The following is a 12383-nucleotide window of genomic DNA, read 5'->3' as shown; positions in this document are numbered from 1 at the left end:
TTTTCCCATGAATATAGGAGCACTGCCTTTCACTGCACACAGCAATCTGCCTCTTTCTGTAAAGAGGTGGTATTATGCTTTTTGGCTCTTTCCTTCCCCTTTATTGTGTTATATATCTTTTTTGTGCATGTAATAGGTTTGCAAAGTGAAAAGGCCCAAAGTCCAGCTCAAAGGGAGTTCCCATCTCCCACAGAAAACTCTGCTCTGAACTGCCTGAAAACGCTTGTTTTTAGTCCAGCCTTTTCGCTTTCATTCCTGTGACATCACACGGATGAAAGCTAAATGCGCCTCATATAACATTTGCCAAGCAGCTACTCGAACACGCCCTCAAAAACACCGGTGGAAAAACACTGAGCTGCAGCACACCTCTCCTCTCCCTTCCAAACACTAGCTACCCTCCAGGCAGTCAATGGACATAAAGTTGTTACTGTGATGTAGAGACAGAGCTCAGTTAAAACTTTATGGATGAAAGATACTTTTGTTACAGATTAATAACTCACCACTCTGAAACTCTTGCTCCAGTTGATCCATGGCTCACCTGCCAAACACCAACGCAGCGTCACTGATGGCCAAATAGTTGTTTTAGATTAACTGAACGTTGGAAAAAGGTTTGGATGATTCCTCACAGATACTTGAAAGTACTTGAAGTGTCGTTCAGAATAATTCACAGATATTGCCCTGCTAATCATTACATGTTTAAATTTAAAAGAGACATCAATACAAACTGTTCTTTTTGTGAAGACCACCCAGAAACTGTTTTGCACCTCTTTTGGTATTGCGCACACACCAGAACATTTTTGCAAAACCTCAGCAGATTCATCATTGACCATATTTATAAAGACTTTTCCTTATTGTGGAAGAATGTTGTATTTTACTTTTATAGAAGTAAAGAAAAAGAAAAGATTTACTTCATTATAAATTTATTAATTGTTTTGGCAAAATTTCACATTCATTCAAGTTGTACATTATATTAATCTGATCTCTGGCTCCAACAACAAAAAGGCAGTTAAAATTGTCAACATATGGTCCTCTCTCTCTTTGTAATGACCTATAGGCTTCCCCTGGCAAAACTGTATTGTATTCTGTCTATATCTGTTTGTATATTGTTGTGTATATTTTGGTAAGTCACTTATGATTTGTATCATCCATCCATCCTTCGTCAACCGCTTATCCTGCGTACAGGGTCGCGGGGGGCTGGAGCCAATCCCTGGACAGGTCGATGATTTGTATAATTGTTTTTGCAATAAAGATGACTGAAAAAATAACAGATTCACTGAAAGTTTATAATGTAAGCAATACAGTTACATCTCTCGTGTGCGACTTGATGTCACAGGGTTTTGACGTAATTTTTCGGCCTACATGGAACCGTCCGTGCAGGCTTTGGTCGGCTTCACTGTTTCAACTGTGGCACCCCCTTGGGAACTGCGCAGGTGCAACTCCCAACAAAGATCATTTAGAGACCAGATGTATCACTCCATAGCTAAAACGAAGCCTTCAAGAGGAGCTGCAGCAATGTGCAGTATGGGAAAAAAATATGATGTTTTTTGAATATTAAACCATGTAAACCTGTTCTGGCACAACCCCTAAATAGGATTTTGAACCTGAAAGTGGGTATAATATCACCTCTTTAACCTGGTGTGATTGAAGTCAGCCTTTTTTTTGAAAAGTAGAGGACAAAATCTTCATGTCACTGCCTTGATATTCCATTTGTAAATGATGTGGCTTCCATGGGCTGTCCTTGTTCCATCTCAGAAGTTGAAAGTTAATGAAAGCTGCTTTAGTTGTTGTACTTGACTTCTGTTTCCATCTCTTGTTTGACAGATTTGTCTAAGCAGTCAGGGAGTGTTATGGTTCCTCTTCCTCCTGGTGAGAGGGAGTCGTGGGGAGCCATTGGCGGCATCGTCGTGCTCGTCATCCTGGTGGTCTTGCTGCTTACTCTGCTGCTGCTCTACCGCCGCAGGCAGAAGGAAAAGCAGAACAACACGCCGAGTATCCTTCTCCACCAGAAGCACAGTCAACTCTGAATACGCCATTCCAGGTACAGTACACAGCATATTAATATCAGTGTAAGTACATATGAATTTGTTTGATGTTAGAAAAAAGACACACAGCAGGTCAATGATTGTATTGTATTTGTATATTCTGTACCTGTTCTAACACAACTCCAAAGTAAATTCAATACCATTAGGTCTATGTAGATGGATAACTTGTTTCCATACAGCAAAACAAATACTCGCAGAAAGCACTAACCTGGTATCACACTGACTGCCACAACTAGACAGCTGCCTGCTACACAATGCAAGAGCCACAAACTTTAAACAACAGCCCGTGCTAGCCTTCCCTCTTATCTAACTTACATACATGAACACATGTCTTGTCCACATGCGCCCACACAAACAATCATCAGGAAAAAGTGCACTGCTGATGTCACTTTGCAACTAATTAGCTGGTCTGCTGTAGAACATTAAACAACACATAAACTTGCCTGCAAATGCCACTTTGGTCTGATTAGTTGCCGGTATGGTCCTTTTACTTAAATACCACTGATAAAAAACACACTCTCTGTCCATGACTCATAAGCTGCAGCCAAGTTTGTTTACTTTGTCTCTTGTTCCCATGCTGGGGCTGAGCCTGCGAGCTGCTGTCAATCAAACAAAGACACCAACACGCCCCAAATGGTAACATGCGGACTGATATGCTTGCAAAAGACAGAAATCAAATTCAGTGCAAAGCAGTGAATGTTAAGTAACATTTAGTTTTCTTTGGGAGATGTTTAGCTTTTTCAAAATAAATCATCATAGCAGTATATTCTGATGTTTTTATGGTTGTTCTTGGTCATAATGTGGTTTTGTTTGTGTCTCACTGTCATGTTTTTGTAATTAGTGTTCCACAGAGATTCATTTTATTGACCTTGAGGTAATTTAACTGCAACAGATGTGATTCCATGTGTTTGTTTTGGCCTACAGATGTTCCTCACAGTTACCACCACTACTACTCCAACCCGAGCTACCACACACTGAGCCAAAACAGGCCTCCACTGCCACACCTCCCCAACAACCATGACCGCACTATCAAGGTGAATGTCAGCTCTGTTACATCACTTCAGTGATCTGATACTTTAGGCAGCTTTCAGGCCATACATCAACTGTAGTGCAGTACTGGGGCAAATATGTCATTTATCACAGTCATCAAGGGCTGGCCATGTTTTCAGGGCCATGAAATCATAAATCATTAAATGTTGACCCATTAAGTCACAGCTCATTAGTGATACATATAATTGCCCTTACTCCATGTCAAAAGCATATTTTAACTTGGTACATTTTCTTTGCACTGATGATTTCTGATTTGGTTTATTATTCTGTCTGTCATACAGAACACCAATAACCAGCTGTTCTGCAGTGTGAAAAACATGGAGAGGGAGCGGCGGGGCTTGTTTGGGGTTGAGAGCAACGCCACACTACCTGCAGACTGGAAACACCACGAGCCCCGCAAAGACTCAGGTCCGTCTGGGTGACTTTCACATCCAGGATCACTCAACAGTTTCTCCATTTAGAGGAGACACGTAGAGTAAAATGAAATGAGTGGAAATAACATTTACAAGCCAATAAAAATGAGTAGTTGGTTTCCTGACCTTCTGACCACAGTTACATAAAAATAATCTGTTAAACCTGCAATTTACTGTTAATTTAACCTTCTGCTAACACACCTAAAAGTAATTCCTTATTCTTGGTGTCAGTGGAAGAATTTGTCTAATGCATTTAACAATAAAATAGTCATTCTTAAAGACATTAAATACCAGCAGAAAATATCAGCTATCAGTGGCTTTGGTGTACAAAAACCTGTAAAGAGTGTAAATGTTGAGAAATTCGGGGCTTAGACATGCAGACAACAGCTGAAAAGGTTCTCTTTTTATAAATTCTACACCAAAGTTTATTGACCATCACATTTCCTTTGGACAGTTTTTTTTTTAGTCAATAATGCACATTTAATATGAGACTATAAAAACAATAAGGAGTTCATAAAAAGTGATAGCTGCATTGCCAGCTTTTACTCACCTGGTATTGATTTTGCAGATTTCCTAAGCGGCTTATCTGCTTTTGATTAGTTTGCCATGAAGAAAATGAAGATGCCAGATTTGTCTTTTATTGTTTACAGGAGCTTTTGGAATCGACCGGAGCTACAGCTACAGTGCCAGCCTTGGAAAATATTACAACAAAGGTAGTTTCTCACCCTTTGTCACCACCCCACCAGAAATCTTTTACCAATTGGATTGCCATTCAATTTGATGCACACATTGAATTGTAATAACTTTGGTCATCTTCTGGCTTTTCATCTAGCACAATCATCAGGGTAAACCTCTTTTTTGTTGTATGACCTGCAAAACTAATGACATTCCCATCAGACTCAGCTGTAGTTTGTGTTTGGTGTTAATGTTAATGTGGGGAACATTATATATGTGCCTCAAGAGATGAGCAAGAGATATAGAAGTTTCTGCTGCCGCACCACCAGACAGCAGAGCAGCCAAGCCAAGCCATCAGACTCTTAACCTCTAGTTCATCCTCAGCACTGCTCCAGTGATTATAGTTTATTTCTGTTACCATTTTTCATAATTGAATCTTTATTAATGTTTATTGTCTGCTATGTAGCAGAAGGGAGTTACAAAACTCAATTTGACTCTTAAACTTGTTGTATTGTGACGATAAAACCTACCTACCGACCATCTGTCCAAAATATGGGTTTCATAAAAATTATTTAGATTATTCACAGGTCTTGAAAATAAACTGTCATTAGGTTTTCTTTAAACCATCTCAACCCATAAAATGAAAAAGGTCTTTCCTCTGTCAGTCTCTGGAAATCGCAAGTCATAAAAAACTTTTAAAAAATGTTTTAAACTTAAAACCCAAACTAGAGTTGCTGCGACCACATGCACATGTTCACATGTGTTTTAACTTCTCTCTCTTTGCTTCCGGTGTGGTGACAGAGCTGAAGGACACTGTGGCGGTGAGCAGCAGCTCTCTGAACAGCGAGAATCCTTATGCTACCATCAAAGACCTGCCCGGCCTGCCTTTCTGCCCCCCAGAGAGCAGCTACATGGAGATGAAGTCAGCCGTGCCCAGAGAGCGAGCATACACTGAGATCAGCCCGCCACCGTTCAACACAGCCACCTTACGCAGAGGTGAGCAACATTTCAGACCTCCTTTAGCAAAAACATTATTATAATGTGGGGATGTGGGCTGCAGCGCATCAGAAACCTGCGTTGATATTCATGTTTTTACTGTTCATTTTTTAGACATTTTATTTTTCAACCAGTGTGACTAAATAAAATCAACTTCACATCATCAGTTTTTGAAGAAAAGATCAGGTTGTTAGACAGAGTCAGGGTCACAATGCATAACACTATGAGCCAATCACATGATGGAAGGTACAAGCACATGGGTTTTTTTTTTTTTTTTACCTCAATAAAGACCCAGAAAGAAGGATATAACATGCTGATGCCCTGATAAACATGTATTGTTGAGTTTCATCAAAATAACAAGTTTCAAAATAGCAACTTAAATCATTGCACCCATGCAGGGCTTACACTAACATTTATTATTGATTTATCTGCATGATGATATTCTTGACACTTTTTCTGTCGATAGACTAATCAATTAATAGGCTGTTTCAGCTCTAAACCCTGTCAGGTCAATCAGTGTAATTCTAGTGAACAGCTGAACATGCAAAAATGCATCATCCTTCCACTGTTAATCAAAATCAGACTATGCACACGTGTCGATTCATCTGAGAAAGCTGAGACTTGATCTTCACATCAAAATGAAAAACTCGCGATCATTCAAACATTACAACAGGATTTGAGCTCTGACACATGGGAAGGATGGGCTTCCTTATGGCAGAGCCTGATAGATGAACAACTGTTTACATGGAAGTGAAGAAAAGATACTGAAGGGAAGAGGAAGAGCAGGAGAGAGGAAAAGGGTGGCTGATCTTTTATTAGTCCTGCGTTTTATTACAGTGTAGACACCAGTGATACATCAACATGAAGTCAGACTAATAAATGAGAGTCAAATCCTTAGATTTATGGAAATATTGGCTTGATATCAGTCCTTCTCCCTTTAGTGAAGTAGAATATCATCATCCGGGTTGTCTGCAACAATTTGGGTGAGGATGCCAAGTGAGAGAAAATGACAATCCGCTCCATCAATAACTGTTATTTACACTCGCTCTATTGGAAGCCGAAGACTGTGGTTAATGATAGAAAAACATACACATTAAGTCAGCTTTGCCTGTGTAATTTAAAGAGTACACATTTTGGGTAATTATTAACCCAGTGATATTAACGATGTTATCTTTGCCTATTTGAACTTGTATATGCAAAGTGAGCTCCACGAGACAAACTTAATTTAATGAACTTAAAGTCAGTGAAATTGAAGTTAAAAAGTTGGTTCTTGTGAACATAATGTGTTCAGTTTGTAATTTGTTCAGTGAGCTGGGGTCCTTTTTATCCGTTTCTAAGACTTTTAACATTGTGATAAAACATAGCAGAAAAATACCACAAAACATTACCCTGAGTCTGACTCAAGACTGTTGAGTCAACTGTTTTTTCTTTTGTCACCCTGTTCAAGTGAAAATTAAATGGACTAAAACCAAAACATCCAAAAGATGATCAGGAAACGAGGCATTTTTAGTGTATTTCATGTAGTGAAATAAGAGTTGGGATATTTGCCTTTAGAAGTATGAAAAGGGCACCTCTCGTTCTTAGTGTCTGTTCATCTCCACCCCCCAGAGCGTCAGAGTTCCCTCGGTCATGCTCCACACGAAGACCCCCAGAGCCACTACGACCTCCCAGTGAACAGCCACATCCCGGGACACTACGACCTGCCACCAGTCCGCCGACCCCCCTCTCCCAGGAGAACTCCTCAGTGACAGTCACAACAGCAGAGGAAGTTTCCCTCCTCCTTACTTTGGGGATGATTTTAAGCGAAGAGCAAACTTTACACTCTTCTCTGACAATCAGAGCTGTAGACCACCCACAGAGCAGCAGCGAGGCGCCTGTCCCACCAACTAACTGTTGTTTACAGTGGATGCTCCCCTTTCAACTCTCAACACTGCCCCTCTGTGGCCTAAAGTGGTACTTGCTTCACCATGACAGACTTGTCATCCAGACTGGGGAGCCAGCAGGCTGCGGTGAGGAAGGCTGGATTGTGGCGACGCCAGCGGGGCTTCAGCTGCATTTGCCTCCCATGGGAAAAATAACCCAGAAGACTTCATGGTTAAAAGCAGCAACTTGGGAATTCTTATGTGTTTGAACTCATCTTGACATACTGCAATTGAAGTTTTCCACATATTTTGTTTGCTACTGATCAGCTGGTGTGCATGTTTAAAAGGCCCCTTTTCATCAGAATTCAAATTTTCTTCTGTCTTCATCATCAACAGTGACTTATGTTTACATTGTTTTTAGTTTTTGTTTTATATTCTATCACTTCAGAATCCAAACTTTTTTAACAGGCAGCTTTGGATGAACAGATCACAGCTGGACTTCCTTTTGATTTGCTCTTCAAAAAACCTTGTCAACCTTAAAAAAGGGAAAGAGACAAAGTTCATGGGACCTTTTTTTGAAAACATGTGCTCTTATACATGAGGTATATTTTCTACAGCGAATGAAGTAGTGCAAAAAAAAAAATCCTGCCAGCGTTTAAGACACGTTATTAAAACATTGTTTCTCTATTGGTGATATTCGGGTTTCTGGAATCTGGAGAAGTCAGGTTGTTTCACAAAAGTACCAAATATTTGTTTACCACCTGAAGGCCACGATGAACAGCTTTTCTTTTTAAATTCACATCACTGTCTTCTCCAGATGCTGCATTTAGACACACAATGATACACGTGTCCCCTGTTTGTTTAAGCCGCGTTTGTTAGTCTATGGTTTACACAAATGTGGCTCGCTTATTGCTGCTGTCAGGAAAAAAAAAAACCTTTGTAAATACAGAAAGATATTGTTAGCTTCACTGTAATGTAGAATATCCCTATTTTAAGATGATCATGTCTTTAAGGGGTTTGTGTGACCAAAGCATTGACTGTGGACCAAAGATACGCATAACATAAGCACAAACTAAAATAAACCATCATCAAACAGGGAATTACAAGCCAAATCAAAGCAGCATTATGAATGTCAGTGTAGTGTCCTACAGCAACCGATTGGTCATTGCAGCTCTGTAATTGTCAGACCCACAATGGGCACTTAAAAACAAAATCATAAAACTTGGCGCCTACATTACTCATAATGCAACTACAGCACAGATAGTCAGGATGGAGTTGTGTGTTATGTTGGTAGGAGCTAATGTAACCTTGAGCTGGCAACATAAAGCAGAGATGAGGACTACAGAGGTCTGGTAGCTCACTTATTTCCAACTCCGTACCCCCAGATATTTTCTGTCTGACTTGTGTTCAGCCCCAACCACTGCAAACGTATTATTTTGGGGTAATTTTCAATACTGTGAGTACCACAAATATACAGAATAACCAAAACTATGTGTAAGGCCAAATACCAGTAAAGGTGATAAAATGTTTGTTTTGTAATGTAACTTTTTGTAATTTTCAACTGTCAACCAAAGTTTTGCCTCTATAAATATTTTTGGAAATATGCGCTCATTTTGTATCAAATCTGGATGAAATCAGTTACATAATAGAACCCCAGGGTACCACAAAAAAATGTACATTGTGCTTTTAAATGCTATAGTTTCTGGGTAGGGCTTCATCTTTTTTTTTTTTTATGAATGGCCAAATATTTAACCTAACTATGGGAACATGTGTGTATATAATGTAAATAAAAATGGATGCACTTTTCATCACTGGTTTTGAATGACAATGTTCTATATACAGGAAATAACCACAATAGTCTGTCATTGGAAAAAAAAAAAAAAAAAGAATTTTACTCATTATTTTAGAAAAGAAAACAAATCATTACATCAACTGAATGCATGGCTTTTCCATAATTTTAACAGAATCGTTATGATAGAAATGACAAAACTTCAAGCAAATTATAACTTTGGCATTAAATGCTCAAAACAAATCCCTTTCTGTAACATTTTAAATCCTCAGGTCCTTAAAATGATTCAGGAGGCCTCCAACAAGACTTTAAAAAGGGAGGGTTCAGGATTTCACAAAGGCCTTTCAAGAGGTTTTGTTACATCTGTGGTTTGAATCTGATTTTATAAGTGTCTTGGTTGTTCATTAACTTGAACCACCATTGCATACTCAAGTTAAAGAGCAGCTGTATGTTTCTTAAGAAAACACAAACAAAAGGAAGAAGGTTCTTTCTGGTTTAAATTCAGACAGGCCTCTGAAAAACTCTGACCACACCCTTTGGGTGATCTGTTCTGAGAGGGATGATTCATTTAATAGTTGCATATATTATTACACACAGTAAGCTTGTCTCAAATGTACATATGACATAAATGCTATGTCTTTGTCTATTATAAATGTGTCACAGAGGCCAAATACTAAACATCTTTGGAGCTGGCCATTTCTTTTAACTAACAACTGTCATGGACTTTAAGGCACTTTAGCAATCATAGTGTCAAAATCAAATATCTACTTGAGGCAAAAAAGAAGAATCTAATGTGGCACAAATAAAAAAAAAAGTAACAAAACAAAATATCAAAAACAGCTATCAAGTATTTTCTGTAAATTATGCTTTTCACTGTAGTATGAATGACTTAAGCTGCCAGACTAATGTACAGATCTACCTGCTGTGCGTATTCCTGCAGTGCATGAAGCCAAAGTATACAAAACCCCACAATCCTACTCAGATCCCAAAATCATGCCTAGAGATTTGCAAAGCCAGTAAGCTTAGAGGAAAGGGAAAATAAGCCCTTATGACCAGGACAAACCTCAACACAAACCAGAGGACAGCTGACAGTCACAAGACTGCAATATGAGGCATGTGCTCAAAGAACACGGATTGATTATGGGTTTTTTTCTGTCCTCCAAAGGCACATTTGTATTTATAATCTCTAAAAAAGCTTGTTAAAATGTTTCCAAAAAAATCTGTTGCACTCTGTTAATAGCTGCAATTAGTTCTATATTAGAATAGTGTTCATTTAGTTGAATAAGCTGAGAAATCCTATAAATATAAACTGTATATATGGCACCAAATTTATCAGTCAAAACTCAATAGATATTTTCCCAACGTAGAAAATAAATTCTACATTTTCCTTTGATCACGACAAAACCTCTTTGGAATTACTACAACAAAAAAACAATTAAGGCAACCCATCTACATGTACATCAATCTGAGCTACATATGGGATTCATTTAACCAGGTACAATCAACTTATCCAGCAAAGAATAATTCCCTATTTATATACACGTTCGAAAACATAATACATTTCTCTGGGGTCGAGCTGGGAATTACAGAAAAATATACATTCATCTCAAGTAATTACTTTCTCTGTGTACCACAGCTGTCCAACCATCTAAATCCACATAGGAAATGTATTATAACATGTTTGTCTAAGGCTAAGGTGAAAAAAAACAGCTGCTGAACACCCTGAGCTTACAGCACTTTGGCTTTCCTTGACTTTTCTAATGTAGATTTGAAAAAAAAGTTTTCTTTTCTCTGTAGCATATAAAGTTAGCACAATACTGTTCCAAAGAAACAAGGAAAATAAATTTCAACATCACCAACATCTTAAATAAATCTATTTGATGGGCGATAAACATGATTAACAAACCCCACAGGATTCATTCTCCTGATGTCTGTATGGCTGTAGAGACTTATTCCTGTCAGGGTTCACTAGCTGTGCGTGTTGAGTGATGACAGCTTGGCCATTAAATGTGAAACCCCGGCTTGGATCGAAGCACTGGTCAATGGAGCTCTATGTCTGTGTGTCAATGTGTGAGTGTGAGAGGGCGCAAGAAGAGGAGGATACAGTACAAGCATTAGCGAGGCACACATGCAATAACATAACTTGAATATATAAAAAAAAAAACTCAAAGGTTGATTATGAAAATCCTGTGCCCTTTGCCAAAACCTCAAAGCAAATTTAACATGCAGATAAATTTGAATACAAAATCTGACGAGATCATATAAAAAAATAAAGATACATCCCAACAGTAGAAAATATTTTTTGTGGGCTACAGGTGGTGGTGGGTTCACGTGAGGTGCTGTTTGGTTTTACATGATGGAGCAGTTCTCCGGCTTGGCACGGCCCTGAAGGAAGAAGTGACACAGTGCAGAATTAAATGTGGTGAAAATAAGAAAACTGGTCAGCTGTTATACTTAGTTTTTAATGTGATAACGTTTTATCCAATAATAAACCATACAATATAATCAACAGAAAATTGCAATGCACTGCTTTTTTAAAATAGTCTTTAAAAGTTAAGGTTGGATCTAAAGTAACTAAGTATTTACTGATGTAAGTTGATTAGTGTAGATGTGTCTGGTGTCTTCAGCATACATTTGCACATTTACTCCATGACATACAGAGGGGAGATCATTGATGTAAAGAAGCGTAAGGGCCAAGAATTGATTTCTGCTGTTCATGTAACACAACAACAGTAATGTACCTGTCTGGGCTCGTTGGTGCCCATGAAAAAGGAATGTCCCACGAGGCCTTCAGGTAGACCCCCGCTGCTGCAAACACCTGAGCCACGCTCTGACGGCTGCCCACAGGAGTCACAGATCACCTTGCGGCTCCGCAAGTTGTACTCGTTCTCTGCACCGCTCGTGCTGTGAGCTCCCTGCAGGGGGCGACGCAACACACACACACACACACACACACACACACACAGGGTGAATTACTTAACACTGCTGTTCGACTGGGAGACGCTGCAGTCACGGCAGGCTGAGAGTTGTGTTTTTCCTGATGCATGATGATAGTGTTTTCAGATTTGGTGGATTATTTAAGAGTTGCCTAAACAGAAGAGGAATGTACCATGTCATCATCTTCATCATCATGGAACAAGGTCCGTGTTACTTTCCTCATGGCCATTTCCTGATGGTGGGTAAAGTAACAACAAACTGATTAATTTATTGCAGTTAAAAGGAACAGAAATGTAAGACAAGCTCAAAGAAACACAGGTGAAGTCAGACCTCTCCGTTGGCATTGATGAGGATGGTCTGCAGGAGCTCGCCGGTGCCCCAGGAGTTCTGGCTCTTCCACACCAGGTCAGTTGGGGGGTTGTGGGTTCCACCGCCAGATGCAGCCCAGATCTGCAAAGGTCAGAGAGTGGAAGAGATTATAAATCTACTGACATACAGAAAAAAAGAAACAGATGATTAAAGATTTCAAAAGGTGCCCTGTAGAGTTTTCTAAAAATAATTTTTACATTCTGGGTTTCTCATCAAAAAGCATTGTGTGCATCCTTCAGACCTGTTCAAT

At 39.2% G+C, this 12383-nt stretch overlaps 2 protein-coding genes across 2 annotated transcripts in view; one reads left to right on the top strand and one right to left on the bottom strand.

Moving 5' to 3' along the window:
- The window catches only part of LOC119897135 (platelet endothelial aggregation receptor 1-like), a 55573-nt gene extending 46729 nt beyond the window's left edge, over positions 1-8844 (top strand). The window contains 7 exon segments of the mRNA XM_038710713.1: positions 1822-1987; positions 1989-2038; positions 2967-3076; positions 3374-3500; positions 4156-4218; positions 4982-5176; positions 6785-8844. Of these exon segments, the coding sequence (XP_038566641.1) occupies positions 1822-1987; positions 1989-2038; positions 2967-3076; positions 3374-3500; positions 4156-4218; positions 4982-5176; positions 6785-6924 (851 nt within the window). The 3' untranslated portion in view covers positions 6925-8844.
- A 138-nt stretch (positions 8845-8982) lies between these two features.
- LOC119897136 (lamin-A-like) overlaps positions 8983-12383 on the bottom strand; it is a 32482-nt gene continuing 29081 nt past the window's right edge. The window contains 4 exon segments of the mRNA XM_038710714.1: positions 8983-11212; positions 11569-11742; positions 11937-11996; positions 12095-12214. Coding sequence (XP_038566642.1) covers positions 11177-11212; positions 11569-11742; positions 11937-11996; positions 12095-12214 — 390 coding nt within the window. The 3' untranslated portion in view covers positions 8983-11176.

The sequence above is a fragment of the Micropterus salmoides genome, unplaced genomic scaffold (assembly GCF_014851395.1).
Source record: "Micropterus salmoides isolate LMB-PRFRI ecotype aquatic unplaced genomic scaffold, ASM1485139v1 Ms_hic_scaffold_11, whole genome shotgun sequence".
NCBI classification, from domain to species: Eukaryota; Metazoa; Chordata; class Actinopteri; order Centrarchiformes; family Centrarchidae; genus Micropterus; species Micropterus salmoides.
This window is presented reverse-complemented; position numbering and strand designations above follow the sequence as displayed.